At 40.5% G+C, this 26,420-nt stretch overlaps 2 protein-coding genes, 1 long non-coding RNA gene and 2 other non-coding genes across 10 annotated transcripts in view; 3 read left to right on the plus strand and 2 right to left on the minus strand.

Moving 5' to 3' along the window:
- The window catches only part of LOC111968427 (guanine nucleotide-binding protein G(I)/G(S)/G(O) subunit gamma-2), a 30,126-nt gene extending 26,698 nt beyond the window's left edge, over nt 1-3,428 (plus strand). For 3 of the 4 annotated variants that reach the window (XM_070445080.1, XM_023993954.2, XM_023993956.2), the window contains 2 exons: nt 609-734; nt 1,169-3,428. In XM_070445080.1, coding sequence (XP_070301181.1) covers nt 648-734; nt 1,169-1,297 — 216 coding nt within the window. In that variant the 5' untranslated portion in view covers nt 609-647 and the 3' untranslated portion in view covers nt 1,298-3,428. The remainder of the gene's footprint in view (nt 1-608; nt 735-1,168) is intronic. The other variant, XM_023993957.2, reaches the window with a different exon arrangement.
- Nucleotides 3,429-5,176: 1,748 nt separating this feature from the next.
- On the minus strand, nt 5,177-5,259 carry trnal-cag (transfer RNA leucine (anticodon CAG)). The gene has a single exon. It is a non-coding gene; the product is annotated as a tRNA-Leu (tRNA).
- Nucleotides 5,260-6,393: 1,134 nt separating this feature from the next.
- Nucleotides 6,394-6,470, plus strand: trnaa-cgc (transfer RNA alanine (anticodon CGC)). Its single transcript has one exon. It is a non-coding gene; the product is annotated as a tRNA-Ala (tRNA).
- A 7,870-nt stretch (nt 6,471-14,340) lies between these two features.
- LOC111968974 (afadin-like) overlaps nt 14,341-26,420 on the minus strand; it is a 30,489-nt gene continuing 18,409 nt past the window's right edge. For both annotated transcript variants that reach the window (XM_023994963.2, XM_070445081.1), the window contains exons 13-25: nt 26,080-26,278; nt 25,732-25,826; nt 25,540-25,626; nt 25,364-25,429; nt 25,144-25,217; nt 21,419-21,537; nt 20,985-21,182; nt 18,016-18,101; nt 17,714-17,851; nt 16,914-17,558; nt 16,600-16,713; nt 16,118-16,365; nt 14,341-15,891 (exon numbers count right to left, since the gene is read on the minus strand). In XM_023994963.2, the coding sequence (XP_023850731.2) occupies nt 15,777-15,891; nt 16,118-16,365; nt 16,600-16,713; nt 16,914-17,558; nt 17,714-17,851; nt 18,016-18,101; nt 20,985-21,182; nt 21,419-21,537; nt 25,144-25,217; nt 25,364-25,429; nt 25,540-25,626; nt 25,732-25,826; nt 26,080-26,278 (2,184 nt within the window). In that variant the 3' untranslated portion in view covers nt 14,341-15,776. The remainder of the gene's footprint in view (nt 15,892-16,117; nt 16,366-16,599; nt 16,714-16,913; nt 17,559-17,713; nt 17,852-18,015; nt 18,102-20,984; nt 21,183-21,418; nt 21,538-25,143; nt 25,218-25,363; nt 25,430-25,539; nt 25,627-25,731; nt 25,827-26,079; nt 26,279-26,420) is intronic.
- LOC111968428 (uncharacterized) lies at nt 21,590-23,918 on the plus strand. 2 transcript variants are annotated; one of them, XR_002877892.2, is made up of 3 exons: nt 21,590-21,962; nt 23,472-23,572; nt 23,684-23,918. It is a non-coding gene; the product is annotated as an uncharacterized lncRNA (long non-coding RNA). The 2 variants fall into 2 exon arrangements; XR_002877891.1 differs by lacking the exon at nt 21,590-21,962 and adding an exon at nt 21,971-22,574.

Here is a 26,420-nt window from a genome sequence, read left to right on the forward strand (position 1 = left end):
GAGGCAATCAGACTGCTACCTGAAACTACTACAGCAGGGGAGTAGTACTAATTTATTGTGTAGCAATGCTGACTGAGAGGACAACTTGTGTATCCTACACACACCATACACCAGAGACAGACTACTGTACATTGATTTATGATATGACCAACACAGTGAGCAGGGATGGCTGTTACTGAATTCTCTCACATGCACCACCAAGCAGACTGGAGGGTAAACCTGTTTTATGACCCTATGACACACACGCCATCCCTATGGTCAGCACATAATTGCAGTTCTTTGAAGCACATACCAAATAACATTAGTACTGGCTGCAAACCTAACAATGGACAAAGCAATGTCCCCTCGGTCTCTCTCTCTTCACACTATCTTTTTGTCCCACCCCCTCACTGTCATGTGCTGCCTAGCAACTGCCACCATAAATAATATGTCTGTGTGTGTCTGCGGTGTGTGTGTGTGTGGATGAATCTCTCCTTCTGTATACTATTTTGTATTGTCACCGTGCCAACTAAGATCTTCTCCCTTGAATAGGATTTTATCTCTAGTGCCTGTATGTATTTGAATTCATTAGGAACCAAAACTCTCTTCTCTCTCCCCACCACGGACAGACAGACAGACTACACAAGGCCTAGCTCAGAAGACCCACCATGGCGTCCAACAACACAGCAAGCATCGCCCAGGCCAGGAAACTGGTAGAGCAGCTGAAGATGGAGGCCAACATCGACAGGATAAAGGTGAGACATTAGGCCTATATCACTGGCTAAGAGGATAAAGGACGTAACAGATATAGGAGAAATCTGTAGCATCCCTGCCCAAAAAGATATAGCAACCTTACCGATATAGGAGGCATCAGTTGCCCTTTACATTACAGCATGGGAGACAGCGTAACATTGTGATTGTATGGTAACAACAGGTTATAGTTTCCATTTTATTAGCACTTTAGTCTATGAGTTAATGTAAAAGTACCGACCAATCTATTGTGTGGAATCTAACTCAAACTGTGTGTGTGTGTGTGTGTGTGTGTGTGTGTGTGTGTGTGTGTGTGTGTGTGTGTTGTGTGTGTGTGTGTGTGTGTGTGTGTGTGTGTGTGTGTGTGTGTGTGTGTGTGTGTGTGTGTGTGTGTGTGTGTGTGTGTGTGTGTGTGTGTCCTGCCTCTCTTTCATTACAGGTGTCCAAAGCAGCAGCAGACTTAATGTCCTACTGCGAAGCCCATGCCAAAGAGGACCCACTCCTGTCGCCGGTGCCCGCATCCGAAAACCCTTTTAGGGAGAAGAAGTTCTTCTGTGCCATCCTGTAAACAGGATGTGGTTTATTTGGTCTGCTCATCTTGGGACATGAACGAGGACGTTCAATACGTAGACATCTTCTAACAGGAGGGCTTGGTGAAGTACTAGTGCCCCTTTCTCTACAATGGCACCTAAAGAGTGCAATTAAAAACCACAGAGTAACACGTAACCATTTACAGCGGTTAAGGGGTGTGCAGCATGTTTGATGGGTTCATCTGTGTAGTCAGATTACAACAGAAGATAAGTGTGGTTATCCACCCAAAAACATGATGGACAACCAATCAACCAAGTCTTCAGGTTGTGTTGGTTTTTTTTTTTTTAAATGAAGGAAAAAACAACAAAATATTGTGTGGTTCTTTTGGAACTTGAAATCCAAGTGTTATGTTCAATGGTTTGTGGTGGGTTGGGTAGTGTAGGTGTGCTGGCTAAGTGAGCTGCTTACCACGAGATATTACCACCTGTTTATCTGAATGTTTTTATTTTTGTTGTTTATTTCATGTGGATTTTGATTCTGAGGTTCATTGGTTTGGCTATGTCACTTAGATATCTTTGTATTATTGTACAGTACTAGTCAAAAGTTTGGACAAACCTACTCATTCAAGGGTTTTTATTTATTTGTAATATTTTCTACATTGTAGAATAATAGTGAAGACATCAAAACTATGAAATAACACAAATGGAATCATGTAGTAACCAAAAAAAGTGAAAAACAAATCAAAATATATTTTATATTTGAGATTCTTCAAAGTAGCCACCCTTTGCCTTGATGACAGCTTTGCACATGCTTGGCATTCTCTCAACCAGCTTCACCTGGAATGCTTTTCAAACAGTCTTGAAGGAGTTCCAAAATATGCTGAGCATTTGTTGGCTGCTTTTCCTTCCCCAAAGCAAGTCTCTTCTTCTTATTGGTGTTCTTTAGTAGTGGTTTCTTTGCAGCAATTCGACCATGAAGGCCTGATTCACGTAGTCTCCTCTGAACAGTTGATGTTGAGATGTGTCTGTTACTTAAACTCTGTGAAGCATGTATTAGGGCTCCAATTTCTGAGGCTGGTAACTCTAATGAACTTATCCTCTGCAGCAGAGGTAACTCTAGGTCTTCCTTTCCTGTGGCGGTCCTCATGAGAGCCAGTTTCATCATAGCGCTTGATGGTTTTTGCGACTGCACTTGAAGAAACTTTCAAAGTTCTTAAAATGTCCCGGATTGACTGACCTTCATGTCTTAAAGTAATGATGGACTGTTGTTTCTTTTTGCTTATTTGAGCTGTTCTTGCTATAATATGGACCCATTTACCAAATAGGGCTATCCCCCTACCTTGTTATAACACAACTGATTGGCCCAAATGCTTTAAGAAGGAAAGAAATTACACAAATTAACTTTTAACAAGGCACACCTGTCAATTGAAATGCATTCCAGGTGACTACCTCATGAAGTTGGTTGAGAGAATGCCAAGAGTGTGCAAAGCTGTCATCAAGGCAAAGTGTGGCTACTTTGAAGAATCTCAAATATCAAATATATTTTGATTTGTTTAACCCTTTTATGTTACCACATGATTCCATATGTGTTATTTCATAGTTTAGATTTACATTTACATTTAAGTAATTTAGCAGACGCTCTTATCCAGAGCGACTTACAAATTGGGTTTTGTCCCTTCAGATGTCTTCACTATTATTTTACAATGTAGAAAATAGTAAAAATAAAGAAACTGGAATGAGTCTGTGTGTCCAAACTTTTGACTGGTACTGTATGTGATTACTGAAACGGCTGTTTAAACTTCTTTTCTTTTTTTACATCAGAGTTGGTGAAAGCTTTTGAATGGAAAGTTTGAACATTCAATTCAGTGATATTCTTTACAGACATGTTTCTTTAAACTTCTGAGAATAGTTCTTTCTTCAGTATCTAAACATATATCTGGCAATGTGATACGGTATTTGTTTCCTTCAGATACAAGCTCTCTTTTTACTATTTGTATAAAAATGCTAGCAAGTAAACTGTGTTGTGCTGTGCGTTCTGAATGTTGGTGTTGATATCATTAATAATTGCATGAAATTATCAAACAACAATTTTTTCTTTTGTTTTAATGTAGAGATTGTATGAACAAGGCTGGTAGTGCCAACTGTATTAAAATTATAATAACGATTCAACATGGACTCCATAAAGACATCTCTGTCATGGGAAAAACTAAAGTGATGTAACTGAGCTGCAAGCCGATGATGAATTTCACAATTGGTTAACATTGGATTAAGGTTAGGGTTAATGTTAGGCTTAGGGGTAAAGTTAGGGTTAGATTACATTTTAGAGTTTAGAATAGGGTCAGTTTTAGGTTTTGACTAGTTGGGCTGTTAATGGGATGCTGGTCAGAAATGTCCCTTAAGTTTAGTATTTTGGGGTTTGGGTCAGGATTAGTGTTTCGGGTGGTGTATATGTACAGCACTTTGAACATTAAGCTACTAGTTGAAGTATTAGACAGCGATGACCATTTACATTCACATGCCCCAGATCATGAGGGTTATTCATAAAACTATATCAAATGTATCAATCACCCTTTTGAGTTGAAAGGAGGAATCCAGTAGATATCCCAGACTGTTCAGAATCTATAATAGGTGATTGATAATTGCTGTACCATCAGTTTGGTTGAGTACCTGTTCCCTTCATCACAAAACAAGAGGTAGGCCTACACATATTATGAGGTACATTCATATTTATAATCTTGGCAATTGTCCATATGCCTAAATAAATGAATGAAGTTGCACATAAGAAGTGATTCTTTTTTTTTAGATTCACTGCAGTATTGCAGAAACCTGTTGTGTGTTACAAAATACTCAAACTGAGAAAGGCTGAAAAGGAGAATGATGATCGTCTTGGAGTGGAGATGGCTGTCCATGAATTCTAACACAATCGTTCACATTTGTCTAGTTCAACCAGTGTAACTAATCAAATCCAATCAAAATGTATTGGTCACATACACATATTTAGCAGATGTTATTGCGGATGTTATAACTATTGTGTGAAAGAATGGATGTGCATTCTCCAGAGTCACACCAGCAACAAATCAGAGCACACAAACAATTAATTCAAACTGACCAATAGCAAGTCATACACATTTACTACTGTAGTTACTCTAATAAGGTGTGACTGGAAAATGCACCTCTACTCTGTTACACTAGTAGTCCCTCAAAGGCTCTGTTTAGGCTGCGTTCAGACAGGCAGACCAATTATATATTTTTCACTAATTGTGCAGCCTAAATGGCAGGAGACAAGACAAATGTAGGGAAACTCTTTTCACAGCACTTCGATACCGAAGTTACTGTTTCGTAACAGGTTCGGAGAACTTACGCATAAGGTTCGGAGAAGTAACGTAGCAGGTCAGGAGACTGAGGTTCAGGTTAGCGAAAACGCTCTCCTAACCTGCAACGAAAATCACTTTTTATCGAGGTGCAGTGAAAAGAGTGTCTCGACAAATGTTAGGTACATTTTCTATCTTGAATAATTCAACCATAAAAAACTACTCAGTAGGACTAGTCTATGTAGACTAGGCATAAGTGCAGAGCAATAGCAATACATTGAAATGGATAGATGTATCTTAAAGCAGTAGTAGGATGAAGTTGCCTCTAGATCAGTTTTGCATGTCCCCCATTGGTGGTTAAAATTAGGATTGGGGGAAGGGAAAGCTGATCCTAGATCTGTACCTAGGTCAATTTCACCCCTAAAATGTGAAAAGTTACCATTTGTTGCACTTTAGTGCCCTCGCGTGGATAACAGTTCCAACATAATTTTATACCTAATTATTTAGTATTGCATTTAATGCAAATTTAAAATAACTTACTTGTAGCCAAGGTAATAAACATAGTTCCATTTCTTATCTGAAACTGATTCAGTCACAAAAAATGACTGTCAGAAGTGGGATTCGAACCCACGCCTCCAGGGGAGACTGCGACCTGAACGCAGCGCCTTAGACCGCTCGGCCATCCTGACACACTATATTAAGCTGTAAATCTTCATATTTAAAGATCAACCACAAGAACAACCGTTTGATTTTAAATTCATGTGATGTAAACATTATATGCTTTTGTTTCATTAAACTGGCATGATTTCGAAACGGATAGATTTTTATCACACCAGGTGCTAACGCTTTTTCACTTTACCCCAATCTCTGCCGCAACGGACCAATTCAAAACCGATAACTTTTGGCAACGAGCAAAAGAAAACGGGAGGAAGCTCCAGCAGCGGTGGCAGAGATTTTATAATTAACCCATTGTTTGTTTATAACTACCTAGCTCATTGTTCTATATGTGTCTGTGACGTAGCTAAGGGGCTCGTTTGAGTGGTAAGGCTAAAGCAACCTACTGTGACGTTAGACGACAGTCGGGGGAGGCGCATCTGCAACAGCCGAAAGTCGGACACTAAAATGGGTTTTTCAACCGCAAGACTCAGACCAATATGGCTGAGTTGGCATTGTTTATAAAAGTGTTTCTTTATAATGTCGAAATAAACATGTCTCCAACTCCCATACCAGACACACACGAACTGAAATCACATGTGTGTACATTGTAGCCTACAATCAATTGAGAGAGTGAAACACTGAAAGAGACCCTAATATCACATTCATTTGTACATATCCACTGTATACATAATTGCGGCAAAGTTCGTTCCTGTTTTTCAGTCATGTTGTTTGTCACTTCTTCTTCTCTGGTATTATGGCGATCAGCAAAGAAAAGTTAAAGGTGCATGCTGCCACCTACTGTACGGGTTGCGGAAAAGGGAGAAAAAAAAACATCATAAGCAATACAAGAATAAAATACATCTAAAAACCCATCCCACTCCTTCAATCATAGTCCAAATCACATCCCGACACTGGCTCAGGCGCCTGTGAAGACATTTGTCGACAGGATTCCTTGTAATGCCTCTGCTGTAAAATCCCTGAGTCCCAAAAATCGTCCAGCCGCACACAAAACAATGCCTTTTTTCTCAGATTTCCTCTTTGTTTGCGGTGTGCAATGCAATAAACGATACAAAGTCCACCTTTTTAACATGCAACGTGTCAGAATCCTGTTGGCGAGTAACATTTACTGGTCTCTCTAATCCACCTACAATGTTATGGTTGTAGGTGGTCCCGTGTGGCTCAGTTGGTAGAGCATGGCGCTCGCAACGCCAGGGTTGTGGGTTCATTCCCCACGGGGGGACCAGGATGAATATGTATGAACTCGTAAGTTGCTCTGGATAAGAGTGTCTGCTAAATGACGTGAATGTTATCTTCAACATTACTCCCTACTTCCATTCTTCTCATCGCCCCTGGATAGGAGACATGCTGGACAGCCCTCATTCTTGCCACCTCGGTCTCCTTCCCCCTAACAAGGAACTTCATGCTTGCCACCACAGCTAAAACAGGAAGCACCAGTGACTCGCTCAATACGGAAGTGGTCAGATGACGGGGATGCCAAGCTACAGGACTGTTTTCCTAGCACAGACTGGAATATGTTCCGGGATTCTTCCAATGGCATTGAGGAGTATACCACCTCAGTCACTGGTTTCATCAATAAGTACATTGAGGATGTTGTCCCAACAGTGACCGTACATACATATCCCAACCAGAAGCCATGGATTACAGGCAACATCTGCACCGAGCTAAAGGCTAGAGCTGCCGCTTTCAAGGAGTGCGACACTAATCTGGACGCTTATGAGAAATCCCGCTATGCCTTCAGATAAACCATCAAACAGGCAAAGCGTCAACACAGGACTAAGATTAAATCCTACTACACCGGCTCTGACGCTCGTTTTTGTTGCAGAGCTTGCAAACTATTACGGACTACAAAGGTAAACCCAGCTGTGAACTGCCCAGTGACGCGAGCCTACCAGACGGGCTAAATGCCTTTCATGCTCGCTTCAAGGCAAGCAACACTGAAGCATGTATGAGAGCACCAGACTGAGTGATCACGCTCTCCATAGCCGATGTGAGTAAGATCTTGAAACAGGTCAACATTCACAAGGCCACATGTGTGGACCAACTGGCAAGTGTCTTCACTGATATTTCAACCTCTCCATGACCAAGTCTGTAATATCTACATGTTTCAAGCAGACCACCATAGTCCCTGTGCCCAAGAATGCCAAGGTAACCTGCCTAAATAACTATCGCCCTGTAGCACTCACATCTGTAGCCATGAAATGCTTAAAAAGGCTGGTCATGGCTCACATCAACACCATCATCCCGGAAACCCTAGACCCACTTCGCATACCGCCCCAACATATCAACCTGGACAAAAGGAACACCTATGTGAGAATGCTGTTCATTGAGTACAGCTCAGCGTTCAACACCATAGTGCCCACAAAGCTCATCACTAAGCACCCTGGAACTAAAGACCTCCGTCTGCAACTGGATCCTGGACCTCTTGATGGGCCGCCCCTAGGTGGTAAGGGTAGGCAACAACACATCTGCCATGCTGATCCTCAACATGGGGGCCCTTCAGGGGTGCGTGCTTAGTACCCTCCTGTATTCCTTGTTCACCCATGACTGCATGGCCAAGCATGACTCCAACTGTTGTGTCATTACTGATGACACAACGGTGTTAGGCCTGATCACCGACAACGATGAGACAGCCTACAGGGAGGAGATCAGAGACCTGGCAGTGTGGCGCCAGGACAACAACCTCTCCCTCAACGTGAGCAAGACAAAGGAGCTAATCGTGGACTACAGGAAAAGGAGGGCCTGTAGTGGAGCGGGTCGAGAGCTTCAAGTTCCTTGGTGTCCACATCACCAAAATACTATCATGGTCCAAACACACCAAGACAGTTGTGAAGAGGGCAGGACACCACCTATTCCCCCTCAGGCGACTGAAAATATATGGCATGGGTCCCCAGATCCTCAAAAAGTTCTACAGCAAGTTCTACAAGAAGTTCTGGCCTGAGATATGCCCTATCTTCATGCCTGCTTTAAACGATACGTTCGAAAGAGACATCATACCAGAGTCCTTGAAAACTGCATCCATTAGCTTGATACTAAAAAAACACCAAAGGCCCATTAAACTGCTCTTCGTTTAGACCTATTAGTTTGATAGGAGTTGATGTTAAAATAGTCGCTTAAACACGTGCCCGCAGGTTGGAGGTCCCAGACCTCATTAAACCTGATAAGACTGGCTTTGTCAAATCCAGATTTGGAACGTACAATGTGAGACGTGTTTTGAATATCATAAACCACCTTGGCAGAATGAAAGACCCTGCACTCATTGTCTCTCTCGATGCCAAAAAGGCATCAAATTTGCTGTATTTGAAAAAGTTAATCTGGGTGATCATTTTATTAATTTAAAATCACTTTATTCTGACCCATCAGCAGCAGTTAACACAAATGGTAAATTATCAGAAAGATTTCCTATCGGTAGGGGCTGTCGTCAAGGCTGTCTTTTATCTCCCGCTCTGTTCTCGTTAGTCATATAACCACCGGCCGAGGCAATAAGGTCTAGTAATAACACCAGGGGCATCTCTATGGGTGAAGAAGAGCATAGAATGTCATTATTTGCTCATGATTTGCTTTTATACGTCTAAACCTAAACGTCTAGACCTCTGTCACTGCAGGAATGGACATCATATCTGAATATGGTAACCTGTCAGGGTACAAAATTAACATGGATAAATCCATTGCTTAACCTTTGAATATAACCCTCTACAATCAACTTAGAAACGATATCTCTATTCCAAATGACTGAAACAGGCTTAAAATACTTCGGCATATATGTTACTCCAAATCTTAAAGACCTGTTCACTTCAAATGATATGCCTTTGCTCACAAAGATTAAACAGGACCTGATTAACTGGTTGTTACGTAAGTCGTTAAATGAAGACCAAGGTGCGTACATTTTCTTTTAATTTTAAATGTTCCACCAAAAACAATAAACAACTCAACGAACGTAAAGCTAGGAGTGCAACACACAAAGACAAGATCCCACAACAGAAGGTGGGAAAAAGGGCTGCCTAAGTATGATCCCCAATCAGAGACAACGATAGACAGCTGTCTCTGATTGGGAACCATACTCGGCCAACAAAGAAATATAAACATAGATTTCCCACCCTAGTCACACCCTGACCTACCAAATGGAGAATTTAAAGGATCTCTAAGGTCAGGGCGCGACACTGGTCTTCCCTACCAAACTCTCTTTTTGGCAGGATTAATGTCGTCAGGATGAATATCCTTCCTTGACTAAATGATCTATTCCAAAATATCCCCTGCCATCTATCTCAGTCCTTTTTCCAGAAAATAGATGCCAATATATCTAAATATATCTGGAACAATAAGAAACCTAGAACCAAATTGTCCAAACTAATTAAGTCTAAGAATTTAGGAGGGTTCGGAGGGAATCAATAGCATGTCATCCAAGAGCATTAGCTTCCTTACCATTTATTAATAGCTTTGAAAAGATCCAGGCCTTATCTGACAATTTGACAGTACATAAAACACTCTTAGCTTGGCAAGATGCAAGGCGGCAATTCCAGACCATATACTGTATCACTCTGGTCACCTATTTCCCTTAATACAGATCCCCCCCCCTCCCCACCCGACCACCCAAATAAGGAGTATTGGACTTCTGGACTGGATGACGAAGGGTATTGCTGACCTTACGCCTTTACTTACTGAGGACACTCTTAAATCGTTCCAACAGATAAAAACTGAGTTTGACTTACCCAACAAAGATTTTTTTAAGTATCTACAATTTAGACACTTCATAGAGGGTCAGAAGAAAGTCGATAAACTACGTTTTCAAATGACTGAAGTTGAAAAACTATTTATGAATCGTACTGTTCGGAGAGGTTTAATCTCCGACATGTATTCTATTTTATTGAACAGAAGTGCCTCATCCTATGATGCATTGAGACCTGTTTGGGAGAGAGACATTGGACATGCATTCGATGTGGAAGAAAGGACTTCTATCTGCGAAAGGGTCTACCCCAAATGCACCTCCACAAGAATACAATTCATAGAATCTACTTTACACCTGTCCATCAGAATGTTTTCCAATGCATCACATTTATGTTTCAAATGTAAACAGGATACTTGCACCTTCATGCACGGTTTTTTGGTACTGTAGCAGAATCCAGTCTTATTGGAATTATATTAATTTACACATCCAGAAGATCTTAGGTAGATCATTAGCTTATCACTGAATTTATATTTGCTCTACTTTGACTGTAAAGTTGTGTTTGACCATGACTCTGAACGTCTGTTCAATACCCTTGTTTACTTAGCCAAAAAATGCTTATTGTTATAATGGTCCACACCTGAAGTACCTACTGTGAGAATGTGGCTTTCTCAAGCTTCTGCTATTCTACCGCTAGAGAAACTTACCTCTGATACATTTAGGAATTGTGGTCCTGTGTAGAAAACCTCACATAACTGCCCTATGTTGTAATTGTGATGTCTGTATATATTTTTTCTTTTATGACTGTCTTTTTGAATAATGTTTTGCTGTATCCTTATTCCTTTTATTGTACCTAGTCTATGTGGTACACTTTGTTTGGTTGTCTATGTAAACTCGGTCAAAATAAAATAACATTCTAATAAAAAGATAATTACCCCAAAAGAGTTATATAGCTGCACCATCGAGAGCATCCTGACCAGTTTCATCACCGCCTGGTATGGCAACTGCTCGGCTACAGGTTAGTCGAGGTAATTGAGGTAATATGTACATGTAGGTAGGGGTAAAGTGACTATACATACTGTAGATAATAAACAGTGAGTAGCAGCAGTATAAAAACGGGGAGGGGTCAATCCAGAGGTCCTGGGTGGCAGGAAGCTTGGCCCCGGTGATGTACTGGTACCCCCTGTATATAGCCCCGTTATTGTTATTTTATTGTCTTCTTTTTTTAAATGTGAGTTTATTTAGTAAGCATTTTCTTAACTCTTATTTTCTTAAAACTGCATTGTTGGTTAAGGGCTTGTAAGCAAGCATTTCACGGTAACGTCTACACCTGTTGTATTCAGCGCATGTGACAAATAACATTTGATTTGATTTGCATCATTTCGCCTCAACTGGCATACGATACTCCTCCCATCTACACGCACTTGACACATGTCCAAATAGTTTACATTTATCACACTGGTTTTGGCACAAAGGCTCTCACAGGGTCTCACATAACCCAAATTGTTCTCTGAAGGGAGAGACTCTTCAGAGAACAAATAATCAACCATATGGGTCAGTCGGCGTGCACCAACCACTGCCTTTACTTCTTCAGTTACATCCCTTGCACTCACTTCTAGCGTCACTTCAGTGAGAACCCTCTTGATAGGCGCATGGCTTCTTAGATCCACACACAACACATTTCAATCCAATATATTTTCCAGGTGCAAATCACGCTCCTTCTGCTCCTCGGACACACCAAAAAACAAAATAAGCACATTTCTTGTTATCCTCACAAACACAAACTCACCCAAGGCATATATGATTTTCATCAAGACGTCAAACAGATCTCCCAGATAACGCCATCGGTCCAAAACCCTCACTCCAACCCAAAGATTGTCAGAACTAAGTTTGGATTTACTACGACCACTTTAGTTCTCCTATTTCCTTTTTTGTTTGCCACTGTAATCCATTCCTTCTCACTCGTATCTACTCGATGCACCATACGTTTCAAACAGAACATCTGCTTCCGGCATCTTCCTTCCTGGTACTCGATGATGGCGACCATATTCAGACACACCTGTCTTTGGTCATTCATGGGTCAAACAAAAACACTCTAATGATTGGGTGCGTTTGAGCGGTTCACTTTTGTAAAGTCGTGGACCATCATTGGTCACCGCCTTTCAAAGTGTGTTACATTCTGGGGCAAAAAATTGTCAGACTTGCGCCTACATGTTGACTGCATGAACTTTATAAAAAATCATGTGATCATGTTGCCATTGTTTATAATGTTGAAATATACATGTCTAATATACAAGTCTAATATACAAGAGCGTTGGGCCAGTAACCAAAATGTTGCTGGATCGAATCCCCGAGCTGACAAGGTACACGTCTGTCGTTCTGCCCCTGAGCAAGGCAGGAAACTCACTGTTCCCCGGGTGCCGAAGACGTGGATGTCGATTAAGGCAGCCCCCTGCACCTCTCTGATTCAGGGGGGTTGGGTTAAATGCGGAAGACACATTTCAGTTGAATGCATTCAGTTGGACAACTGACTAGGTATCCCCCTTTCCCATATCATATGTGTACATTATACAATCAATTAGTGAGAGAGAGCCTCAGAGAGAGCCTCAGAGAGAGCCTCAGATATCACATTTATGACCTCTGATCACATGATTTATGTAAAGTTCATGCAGTTGACATGTAAGGGCAAGTCTGACCATTTTTATCCCCATAATGCAATATACTTTGAAAAGGTGGTGACGACTTGACAAACGTGATGCGCTTTAATGTGCCCAGGGTTCACACTAGATTCCACAGCCACATAGTCCAAATTGTGTCAAAAAAATGGCCTTTTGGTCTTTATTTAAGTTTTGGGTTAGGCATAAAGTCAGCAGTGTGGGTAAGGTTATGATTAAGATTAGGGTTAGCTTTAAATCAGATTTTAAGAAGATACATTTTAGAAATGGGTGGTGTTCAAAAGGGTCAAAAACGCAATGTACTGTATCATGGGTATATTGTGATTGACTGGCTGACTGATCTACAAATCATGTTAAGAAATAAACGTTCTACCACAGTGACCATGTTATTTTTGCGAAGGCTATTTGATTCAGATTTCGGTAAAGATGCATACATTCAGTTTTTCAGAACTCAATTCACTTGCACTTAAGAAGATTGTGTTACCCGGTGCTGGCACATGCGCAGATGAAATACACCACTGGAACGCCGATTAAGCTGTTTACATGTCCTAATAATTTGAAAGATTGTTCAGAAAACAAGATTTTATAATCAGCGTATGATTACTTAGATTATGACTTTACGCCAATTAAAATAAGCAGATAAGGTGTTTACATGACTAATGCCATACTTAGCCTTCAAGGAGTGCACTCCTAGTATGTTTACATGCACACTAATATTTCTATAATAAACAGATTATGGCAGATTACGCTTCCCAAAAATAATATGGTGGAACATTTATGTTGATTAGCGATTTCTGCATTTATCAGAGTGCCATCAGGTAGCATGATTTCAGATGTGTCGTTCAACTTGCAAATGTAAATGTCAACTTGCATGTAAACGTTTTAATCACATTATTAAATTAATCTGACTCAATAATCATGTAACTGTACTCAATGACAAAGTGTAAACATGTTTTAGAAAATGTTGCAAATTTATTGAAAATGAAATACAGACTCCCTAGTCCTTGATCATGACAAGCATACCCATAACATGATGCAGCCACCACAATGCTTAAAAATCGGAAGAGTGCTACTCAGTGATGTGTTGTGTTGGATTTTCCCAAAACATAACACGTTGTATTCAGGATATAAAGTTAATTTCTTTGCCATATTTGTTGCAGTTTTACTTTAGTGCTTTATTGCAAACATGATGCATGTTTTGGAATATTTTTTATTCTGTACAGACTTCCTTCATTTCACTTTGTCATTTAGGTTAGTATTGTGGAGTAACTACAATGTTATTGATCCATCCTCAGTTTTCTCCTATTACATCCATTAAACTCTGTAACTGTTTTAAAGTCACCATCGGCCTCATAGTGAAATCCCTGATAGTTTCCTTCTTCTTTGGCAACTGAGTTAGGAAGGACCCTTGTATCTCTGTAGTGACTGGGTGAATTGATACACCATCCAAAGTGTAATTAATAACTTCAACATGATCAAAGGGATATTCAATGTCTACCAATAGGTGCCCTTCTTTGCAAGGCATTGGAAAACCGCCCTTGTCTTGGTTGTTGAATCTGTGTTTGAAATTCACTGCTCAACAGAGGGACATTACAGATAATTGTATTTGTGGGGTATTGAGATGAGGAAGTCATTAAAAAATCATGTTAAACACTATTATTGCACACAGAGTGACTTATTATCTGACTTGTTAAGCAGATGTGTACTCCTGAACTTATTTAGGATTGCCATAACAAAGGGGTTGAATACTTATTGACTTAAGACATTTCAGCTTTTCACTTTTAATGATTTTGTAAACATTTCGAAAAACTGAATTCCTTTGACATTATAGGGTATTCTGGTAGGCCAGTGACACAAAATCTCAATTTAATCAATTTTAAATTCAGGCTGTGACACAACAACATTTGGAAAAAGTCAAGGGGTGTGAATACTTTCTGAAGGCACTCTAGCTGTGAATATATAAAACTATTGAATGGTAAAACAATATCAACATTTCACACTATTTTCAGATTGACTGTAGTCCACCCCCCAATTTTTCCTGGGTCGAACCGAACAAATTGGCCAAATTGGCACTCCCTCAAATTACTTCCCATTACCTGTACCTACTGGACAATTGCATACGACACCTGGTGTGCTTGTGTGAAAAAAGCTCCTAAACCTCACCCCACCAGCTCCAGAGAAAATTCAGAGTTTTCTGTCCATTGTGGAGGAATAAATGCAAAAGGCGATATGAGGATTCATTTAAAAAGTATTCAGTAACCCATTATTCAGTCAATACATTAAAGAGGTTCTTATTTCTGACACATGAAGCTAAATTAACATTAACCACTGATTTCAATGTGACAGGTCTGGACAGTGAACACAGGCTAATTATTCTCAAACAATGATGTGTATAAACGCATAGCCTTCTGTATGTTTACTTATGTACTCAACCATATGTTTTTCTCTCTGCTGTAGGAGGTAGCTGTCTACTGTATGCATGGCCATGGCAGGACAGGAACCATGCTGGCAAAGACCAGGAAAATCTCAGGCATCGATGTCATCAATGAGATCAGAAGGGCTCAGATTACTGTACACGTGGACCCTTGAGGAGACACCCCTAAAACTAGTGAACTATTAATACAAGTAGGGTGTCCTGAGTTGTAAAGGAGGTGTACGGCACAGGGGGTTGGTGGCACCTCAATTTGGGAGGACATACTCGTGGTAAAGGCTGAAGCTGAATAAGTGGAGTGGTATCAAACACATAAAACACATGGTTTCCATGTGTTTGATGCCATTCCATTCTCTCCATTACAATCACTATTATGAGCCGTCCTCCCCTCAGCAGCCTCATGTGATGCACGGTACGTTTTGTTGTACATTTTGCAAAAAGATTAATAAAATCTTATTTTATTTTTTTAAATCCATGTATGTAAAAAAGCATCTACCTACCGAAGTTTTCATTTCAAGTAAACATATCACAGAAAACATGAAAATGTGCATTCGACAGTCTAAATGTAAAGATCAATTAGGAGAAAAGAGAAGTAAATATGCTGAGAAATCACAAAGATAGTCCACATTTTTCAACAGAATATAGATTTATAATATCAATTCTGATATCTTCTGATTGGTTTCTACTGTAGCTTATAAAAGGTTGAGCCTTGATCGATGAGCCTTGACCGAATGGTGAGGCCATCTTCTCAGGATCCTCATCTCAGGCTTTGACTTTGATGGAGGCGTTTGATCCGAGGGAGAAGAGACGTTGGCGCTCCTTAAATGTGAGATTCTCAGGTGTTGCATCACCTTTGTAGTTGTTCTCTTCCTGCCCTCTGCAACCAATCAATAACCAATCAATAACCCACACATACGGATGTAATTGAGAAGATCAATACCTATAGGTTAACTACAATGTATATCATGGTCTGTTATACATCATGATGCATTGCTTTCAGAACAAATTATGCCATTTAACTTTTGGTTTAGCCAGGGACATTGTTGGGGAAAAAACTGTTTTTGTGGGATACAAATGTACATTCAAATGAAGTTGAAACTTACTCTTTCGAGAACTTCTCATCAAAGTTTACGTTGAGTTCATTCGACTCTTGAACATTTTCTCCTGTTGGCGTGCCTCTATCTTCTTCCTCTTCATGATCATCATCATCGTTTCCATTCTGTTGGAACTCCTGCAGTCTCTGTTGAAATTGCCACTCCAGGTTGAGCCTACGGAGCCTGTCGGTCTCCTCTGGTGTGAGCTGGGCATTAGCCTGCAGATCCTGGATCTCCTGTTCCAACAGGTCGACCACCTAGATCAAGGAACAGACAGCAAAAAATACACATGTCCATGTAAGAGCAGGCAGCAACAAGCAAATTTTGATTTTGATGGACAATACGTTACGTTATTCTCTATTTGCATGGAAGTTCATTTTGTGAGGTCAGCAACACATCAAAAACACAAAATACACAAAATCAATACAACACTGTACAGTATAATATAGTAGACGCACTTCAAATAAAGATGTTAATTATTATTATGTTACCTGTAGTCTCTGCTGCTTCTGCTGCTTCTCCCGTGCATCCCTCTTCCATGGGTCTGGAGACAGACTGTTGTTCCCTTCTGATGACGGCTCTTTAGTCATGCTGAAGTATTGGTCCTGATTTCGACATTCGGCATTAATTGTGTATTTTATACTGGAAGTGTACACTATTTGTTTGTATATTCCTTCTTCATACATGCATATGAGTTTTCACTGTCATGTGTATTAAGACAGTTGAATTTTGACGACAAAATATGTGTATGATATATAAATATAAATATAAATAAATATATAAATATAAATATGATGTACAGTACCTGATGTCCTGGGGTGGTCCCTGGTTGTGGTTTGGCTAGAGGTCTCTGGAGGGATGTGTCTTTTGACTGGGTTGGGAACAGTTGGGACATCGCTGGTTGCACCCTCCTCAAGGCTTGTTGTTGGATCTTCTGTGAGGATGAGAGTGAGGGCTGAGGTTGCCTCATGGACACAGAGGATGGAGGAGGACATGTAGCTTGGCGATGCTGGGCTGGCAGTTGATAATGAGACCCTTGTTTTTGATTGCTGAGGAGGGCTTGCCCCTGGCCTTTAACCTCAGGGTTCTGGTTCAACTTCGCGGGCAGTAAAGTCGGAGTTTGTTGGAAGGTAGTCATTGGAGTGCGCGGCTGGGTGTTGGAAAGCCGTGTAGCAGGGATGTCTATGTGTATTGGCTGGATGGCAGACGAAGGGTTGTGTGACGTAGGAGTTCTCCAGTAGCCATACCCTGTGTTGTGGCGGCTCGGTTGGGTCTTAGTGGAGAGGCTGACAGTATGGTTGTAATGGATGTCGTGGGTAGAGATGCTAGGCTTCATAGGAAAAGAGGAGTAGTAGCTTTCCTGCTGGTTCTGGTTCCATGCATTGTGTATATTGTCCACTAGGGGGCGATCATTCTCCATGCACAGGTTCTCCTGTGAAAGGGCCTGCCGCTACGGAAGGAAATATTCAATTATTTTTAATTTGGCATATAAATTGATTAAGTGTAAGTGTAACAATTGCATATGTGAAATGGTCCATACTTGAAATAGTTGGTTTAAGATATTGGGGGTTGTACTGCTTTATAAAGGATAATAGCTGGACATACCATCAAGGTCCTCTTGTTGGAGATCTGTCCATCTAGATTAAACGAGACTCTGGGCCCCTGAGGTGGGAGTTCAAAGGCTACTGTCTTCTTGTCCTGCGACCTTGGGGCTGGTAGAGTCAGGTATTCCCTGTGGTACATCTGATGGGGGAACATTAGGGTGACTGTGTGTTTTTATACCATTACAGATACAATGTAGACAAACCCACTAAGCCATGGATTACAAGTATTGACCCACTGTTTAAGCATATTTGGGTCCTTGAAAGCGCTATATTAAACCCATGTATTATTATTAAGTTACTTACATCAGAGCACAGCAGGTTGCTGGTGGAGACTGCAGTGATTTTACTGTCTGTTGGTATGACTGGATCAACTGGTTCTCCTTCTGGGCCTAGAACAAGCGAGGAAAGAAAGAAAATGGCAGAACTGCCACGAAACATCTCTAAAAAGGGCTTTTCACACTACTGCCACATGAAAAAATACTATAGCGTATTATGGTATACATACTATACACTCTTAAAGTCTGCACATGCACTGCAGTGAACACCGTAGTATGTACTGTAGTATACTGTAGTATTTACAGGTAACTATAGTATAAACTATATACTATAGTAATGTTTTTGCAGACTGTAGTATATTGTAGTATTTACTGTAGTGTTTTTGCAGACATTACTGTAATATTTACTATACTGTTTTTGTTTTATTATCTTTGACATAGAAGTGGAGTATTTTCCCTTAAGGAAACCTACTGGAGAAATACTAAAATAGCACATTTTCCATAACCTGTAGGTACGACTGGGTTCTGAACAGAAAGTCCAGTACTTCTACTATTTTCTATAACCTTTAGCAAACAAATTATATGATCTATACTTGGCATGTAGGTTTCTCACTTATGGATGGCACAAACTGGAATATGAGGGAGGGAAATGGGCAGGGTATATGTAAATTAAATACTTTAGCATTTACTATAGTTAAAAAAACTGTTGTGTTTTGCGGACTGTAGTGCTTCTGTAGACATTACTGCAGTATTTACCACAGTGTTTTTTTGCTGATAATACTGTAGCATTTACTATAGTATTCTACAGTACACTGTAAAAAAAAATATCCTGTAATTGTCACAGTAAATTACTTTTTTACTCAACAGTAACATACTGTATAAACTGAATACAGTAGATTATCGTAAATACATTGCACAAATGGAATGCCACATTAAAAGCACAAGGGCAACATAATCAAAGCACATTCCCTGAAGCAAGAGAGAAAATGTTTTAGAAAATTATTGTTATACATTTCATATTTTATTGGTACCTGTTTTTTTATTTTATAATTATTGAGTTGTTTGTGGCCGTGCTGTTTTATATTACAGGAAAAATATATAATCAGAAAGGCATATCATACAACAACAACAAAAAATCCATTGTGAAAAGTAAGCCAAGCACAAACACAGACCCCTTGACTTTTCCCATATTTTGTTACATTACAGCCTTAATCAAAAATGGATTACATTTTTTTTTTTTATCTCATCAATACTCATCATAATGACAAAGCGAAAACAGGCTTTTAGAAATGTTTGCTAAATTATTAAAAATAAATAACAGAAATACTTTATTTACATAAGTATTCATACCCTTTGCTATGAGACTCGAAATTTAGCTCAGGTGCATCCTGTTCCATTGATCATCCTTGACATGTTTACAACTTGATTAGAGTCCACCTGTGGTAAATTCAATTGATTGGACATGATTTGGAAAGGCACACACCTGTCTATATAAAGGTCCACAGCATGTCAGAGCAAAAAACCAAGCCACGAGGTCGACGGAATTGTCCGTAGAGCCCCTGAGGCACAGATTTGTGGAAGGGTACAAAAAAATGTCTGCAGCATTGAAGGTCCCCAAAAACACAGTGGCCTCCATCATTCTTAAAAGTTTGGAACCACCAAGAGTCTTCCTAGAGCAATCGGGGGCAAAGGGCTTGGGATCACTGATCAGACATGACAGGAAAGGTAAAAGCTGTGGGATGGAACCCTTGCCTGCACCTATCTAGTCTTTAAAGATCAGTGATTACTTCAAGGATGGAAAGAAGAAAGGATGCAAATAAGTGCCCTGTTTGAATACTTTCAAAATGCATCCTTTCCTTCTCTTCCTTGAAGTAATGAAGTGGATTGGTGGAAGCGGTGTGGTGGAACCCTTATTTTCACCTATCCAATCTAGCCAGATCAGTGATTTTTTGACTGAGCGGAAGGGATGGAGGAAGAGTGCATTTTAGAAGTATTTTAACCTTGAACCGAAAAGTATTCAAACAAGACTCTGGCCCTGTTTGAATTCTTCAGAAATGCTTCCTCCCGTCTTACTTTCCTCAAAGTAATCACAGATCTGAATTGGTTGGATTGGTGAACTTTTGCTTGAACCTATCCACCTATAGATCTGTGCTTACCTCCAGGAAACAAGGAATGAAGGATGCATTTTTCTAAATCACGGCAGGTAGCCTAGTGGTCAAAGCGTTGGAATCGTAACCGAAAGGTTGCAAGATCGAATCCCCGAGCTGACAATAATCTGTTGTTCTCCCGCTGAACAAGGCAATTAACCCGCTGTCATTGAAAATAAGAATTTGTTCTTAACTGACTTGCCTAGTTAAATCAAGGTCAAATAAAATGTCGGTTTTCACTCCACCTTGTACTTGATGGATGAATTAAAGTCACTATTTAGTAAGGAACTCCACTCACCTGTTGTCGAGGTCTTAATTGAAAGGAAACTCCAAAAACCCACAGACACTTGGCCCTTTGTGGAATGAGTTTGACAACCCTGCTTTTAATTACTCAAAGGAGGCCCTGTGCTTATAGAGCCAGGCTCAAAGTGTCCTAACACATTTTAGCCACCAGAGGGCTGTCTGGAACTCAATTGATCACTGCAGGTTCTCATCATTTGTGTGTGTGTGTGCTATAGCAGGGGTAAATGCCACTGTGCAGGACTGTGGATTATATAATGGCAGCAGTATGTTGAGTTGGATTCCAATATAAATTACACATCACTTTGCAAGTCAGCATAATGTGACTTGCATCTAGGGTTGCAAAATACTAGCCGAACTGAGCCACGCCAAATCAAGCTGTACTGAACTGGCTCGGTTATACCTACCATGGTTGCTGGGACTGTGCTGAGAAACACCATGTGAAACGAAAATATCAGAGCCAGCACAGTTTGACTGGCTTGGATCGACGCAATAGTGTGAAAAGGGTGTTAAGTCAACTTTTCAAAAAGAACACTATTGTTAGACTCACTGATCATGTTGGGGTTGGAGCGGTAAAGCTGTCTGTTCTTCAGCAGGGTCTGTTCTCTCTGTCTCCTGTTCCCTCCATGGGAGTTATTACCCCATAGTCCTGAGGGCCCAGGGCTCTGCTCCATGCCATCATACAGGATCGGGGCCTTGCCGTTCGGCTTGGCATGGTTGCTGCTGGTGGGGCCACTACCATCCAAAGCTGGGAGAATCATAGAAAGCTTGGTTAGATCTAGAACATCTAGGTGTAGGTCTACTATTAATTGAGAAAGACTATTCTTACCATTCATTTTGGAAAACAACCGCTAACAGGAAGCCATGAAATGAAATGATCTGAATTTGGTTTTGGTCTTAGATCATTAGACCTCTGTTGAGGGACTGTTCAGGGGAAAATGAGAGAATAATGCAGAGAGAATATTGCCTTTGTTCTGCTCGTACCTGTAGTTGATACTGAAGGTGGTTCATCTAGCAGGGCAGCCAGACCATGGCATGTTGCCCCCTGCTTGGCAACCTGTAAAGTCACAACTGGCCCAGTGTGCATCATTATGCCTGCTGCCCTACAATCAAGACAAGACCACATCAATCACTGTCAATTCATCATGTTTTCAAAGCATAATCCTTTATTTGTTTTTCAGCGTATTTGAAATGACCATTGAACAGATGTAACTATTGCAGATTGTTCCAACAGAAACTGTTTTCCAAAACAAATCAATCACATCAGGGTTAATGACAGAATAGTTATCTGTCGGACCTTCATAAATAAAAATGTCATACTAAAAAAAGGACCTGAAAGTTAGCCTTGCTGACACGCGACCCACGTGACTAGACAGCGCGCTGTGACTCACTGGTCTAGTATCTCGGGCTTTTAAAAGGGGAGGTTGGCTCAACATTTGAGTGACTTTTAGCGACTTTTTGATTGGTTCTCCAATGCACGCTTTTTGCATGAGCTTCCTCGTCAATTTGCTACTCTGCCACTAGAGAGGTAAACAAGCCAAGCTAAAGTTAGACTAGCTGGCTAGCTAGCCTAGCTAACTAAAAGTGGGGGGAGAAAAACTCAGTGATGCTTTCTGAAAAGAAGAGAGAGAGACGACACTGCCACATAGTAAAGGCCAATTTAGGAATTGAATTAAAATAGGAGCAACTTGAAGCATTTCGAGTCTTTATGTGAGGGGAGGATCTATTAGCGGTCTTGCCAACATGCTTTGGGGAAAACCTCATTTACCAGCTAGTTAGGTAGTTCTAGTCTTCAGGAAGCAAGGAAAACAGCCTCCAATTCTGACAGTTGTGTCCCTGCTAAAGGCTTTGGTGGACAGAAGACAAAAAAAATCCTGTGCTACAGACCGCTATATCGTCCGCTAACACAGGACTAGTGTACTTTTGTGATTTTTTTTTACATATATATTATTTTTTATCTGATTTCTCAGGGGGTGCTGCAGCACCCTCAGCACCCGTACTTCCGGCAGCTATGCCTAGAACTGTACTTCGATGGTATAGAATGACTGACGGATACATGTAACGTCGGAATGGAAATTACAGTGATGGACACACTAGCGAATGATTGATTGAAAGCTTTGTATTTGTACAAACGTAATGAGTAAGAAGTGTTTGTTTGCATTAAAATGTTTGCATGATAGGCCTATAAGACATTGAGTAGCCTTAATAAAGTGATAGTACAGCATCATAAATGACTGGGTGACAGGCAGCATAAGGGATGAAAGAGGCACTATAGAAAGTACTTTTACTGGATTCAACTATGGGATCCCACACATAACATTTTCTTATGCAAAAACTACTAGCATAGTAATCAAATGTGCTTCAATATCTTTATATTGTTAACCGACTACATACATTTGCTCTGAATAAGGATGGGAATTGAATCACAGTCAGCAGTCCAACAACAGTATCTATCCGTAGGGGTCAGGGCTCAAAATGAAAACCTGCCTTTCGGGAGAGTTTCAGCAAGCTTGGAGAACTGCATTCTTTTGTGAAAGAAGATGAGATCACTATATGAGCACATAATGTTCAAAAGTGGTATCAGGCTACGTTATTTGAGTGGCAGAGAGAGAATTAAACATGAGGAGCCATGTTGAGAAAGTAGATTACTAGATTATGGCCCATGTCGACTGTCTGCTTTACCAGGGGCCATCGCCACTCATAGATAGTGTCTTCAAAGTGAAACACAACTTAAAACAAAAAGCTCTAGGTATTTGAATGTGTTCATTTTGCGTAATTTCCCAATGGAAACAAATGATACTGCAAGAGAGAGAGAGAGGTGGGAATGTCTATGGAATGGAAACAATGCGTTCCTCAAGTACTGCAAGTAGCTGAGGTGGTTTAACTTAACAACAGAAGCCCATGTAGGTGTCTGTGGCGATGCCTGCCCACTTGCCCTTCAGCATAGGCATCACGACCCCTTGCACGGCATGTAAATTTGAACACCCCTCCCTCTTGTTTCCCCGCTCTCTCTCTTCTCCCCCCTTTCTTGCTGTAGGACGCAGAGAAGATGAAGAAGGTAGTACCTGCAAGAGGGTGTTGTCATGACAAAGGAAAAGCTCAGAGACCCAAGCAAGCCGTCCACCACTGGCATACAAGGTTTGCCACAAATGCACTGGCTAGCTAGGCTACCACAATAGACCTTTTCATTCCAATTAATCTATCAACATAGTGATGACATATACTGTGTGGAAAACTTTTTAATTACAGGTGCACACCTGCTGGAGTTCGACAGGTCATTCACCCTCCTTAGGGTCTCAAGTTGGAAAAACTCATAGCACAGAATCAGAACCAGAATCATGCTACTATAAGACTGAACAAGAATTGTTCCACTGCACCAGGATACAGAGAGGGATGAAATACACCTTCAATTGATATCTTCACTGAGTCCACACCTTCACATTTCACATAGTCATTCCATGTTTGCTTCATGCATTAAAATAAAGTTCACTTTGTACATGCTTTCTGTTTTCTTTATCTTTACATTAGTTAATATTGCATTAGAGAGACATTTTAGGTTGACTTGATAAAATATGATAAATCTCTTTTGGTTTTGTTGGTCATACTTGCTGCAATCTGATCTTTTTGGGCCCGACTGTGATCTATTTGTTTTAAGGGTACTTCATGTTCATGCATTGCTAAAATTCGGGGCCAGGGAGGAAGCTTGCCAAAAGTGAACATGGGTAGTATAGTAGTAGGTAGCTAGAATGCATGGGGGACTCATGTAGCAGGCAATGTAGCAGGCAACTCAGTTAAGAACAAATTCTTATTTACAATGACAGCCTAGAAACAGTGGGTTAACTGCCTTGTTCAGGGGCAGAATAACGACCTTGTCAGCTCGGGGACTCAAACTATCAACCTTTCGGTTACTGGCCCAACGCTCTAACCACTAGCTAGGCTACCTTCCGCCCTACTATGTAAACAGAAGACATCCAAGAAGGAAAATAAATCACTAATGTTCAGCCTATAATTAGCCAACTAGTTAATTTATAACTAAAACATGCATTTGATTAGCTAGCTGATTTCGAGTTGATAGCAAGAAAGCTAAAGTTATAAGCTGGCTAGATTGGGCTGAACGATGCTAGCTAACGTTAGTTGCTACTTGCTAGCCACACGATCGTAACATTTAACAGGTTGCAGTTGTCTAATATGTCACTTGTTTTAGTGTAGAAGGGTTGTTATACCGTTTTGAAAATGTGTATGATGAGGTTTGTGCTAGCTAGTAGTGATGGGTCGTTCGCGAACGAGGTGTTCATTCTTGTAGGTGAACGTTGGGAGCCGGCTCGCATATCAGAAGAGCCAAATCTATTTATGAAAAAAAAAATGTATTCAAATGCACTAATAAGTCATTTTTTATTTAATTATAAGTAACAGCCTACATGTGCAATTTATAGACTATAATGATTACATTCACCTTTTCATGTTTATTAAAATACATTTTATTCAAATCCATATGGTTTGGTTTCCATACTTCAAAACCAAATTGTAGGTCCAGCTAGTCACAAAAATAGATGAGTTGGTTCAATTGTGATTTTAATGAATGGAGCGAATTTGGAGCAGCAGTTTTTTTTTCTATGAGCAACGAGCAGTTTTAGCGGAAAGGAAATCATGAGCGGGATTTCCAACTGCTTAACTCTGATCTGAACATAGAACGTTAGAATGTTATCTACCTTTCCTGTGAGAGGCCCACGAGACTCTGTCCATCAACACACAGCAACTGGTCCCCAGCAGTTAACCTGCAATCCTGTCCAGCACAACAGCATAGAAACACATGTGGAACATAAGATTTTTAATGAGATACCAATGCTGTTCATTCAAATGATTCGAAATGTTATTGCATACTGCATCCAGTCAACAGGCATTATTTGAATTGTACTTTAGTTTTCTAACCATTTCTGCTGGTCCTCCTTTGACGATAGACTTGACGTAAATCCCAAGGTTGTCTTGTCCTGCTCTCTGTAGATGGGGCAAAATATGGATTATTGTCACTGATTGTTGGGTGAATGAATGAATGGATGGATGGATGGATGGAAAATGGATGAATAAATGGATGGATGAATTTGTACCTTGGCCGCCACGATGCTGACCCCCATTCCACTGTTCATGGGTTTCGTCAGTGTAATAGTCACAACCTCAGGTTCTCTATGCAGTGGCTAAATGAAAGAAACAGAGAAGAGATCTCAATAAGAAAGAGGTATTCGAGAGGTTTATGAAAAGAGTATGGTTAAAAATATGGATATGTTTTTAAAAAAGTGTACCGGGTTTGCGTCCTGTGCAGAGAAATTGTTTGCTCTGTTGAAGAAGATGGTCCAGGTGCCACCAGAGTGGGGGTGAGAGATCAGAGTGCAGAGGCCTATAGGAAGAGAGAGCACAGCCTATTTAGATAACTATTCACAGACACAACACACAACGCATGTTGTACAGTGCGTGCATTGTTTTGTGTCATGTGTATCATGCATTTTATTTACAATATAGCCTTTTACCATCCCGGATAATGCCTCTACAGATGTTGTATACCAGTTTAGACAAAAGTCCTTCTCTGTTTTATACTGAAACGAATTAGTCAGTTCAGCAAACTCTTTTTAAAAAGCATGTATCTACAGTACCTTTGCGGCAGATAGGTTCCAGGAACTCTCTGAAGCCCTGCGGGATGCCATTGACCGTGTCACAGGAGTAGCCTTCCTCAGGGAGCAGGAAGGGCAGGTGGAGGTCTGGCCCCTCCTCCAGCTGGAGGTCCTGCCCTTCACTGCGCAACAACTCATCAGCACTGGCCTCTGCAGCCGCCACCACCCTGTCAATCACACCCTGAAAGGGCAGAGGAAGAAGACATGAAGGATATTTGAAAAACCTGTGTTTTTGGTTAGACTTTATAAGCCATTATAAATGCTGTATCATTTATTTGATGTTGATTGATTTTATTTGAGAAAAATACATATAAAAATATATA

Source organism: Salvelinus sp. IW2-2015, linkage group LG9 (assembly GCF_002910315.2).
Source record: "Salvelinus sp. IW2-2015 linkage group LG9, ASM291031v2, whole genome shotgun sequence".
Taxonomy (NCBI): Eukaryota; Metazoa; Chordata; class Actinopteri; order Salmoniformes; family Salmonidae; genus Salvelinus; species Salvelinus sp. IW2-2015.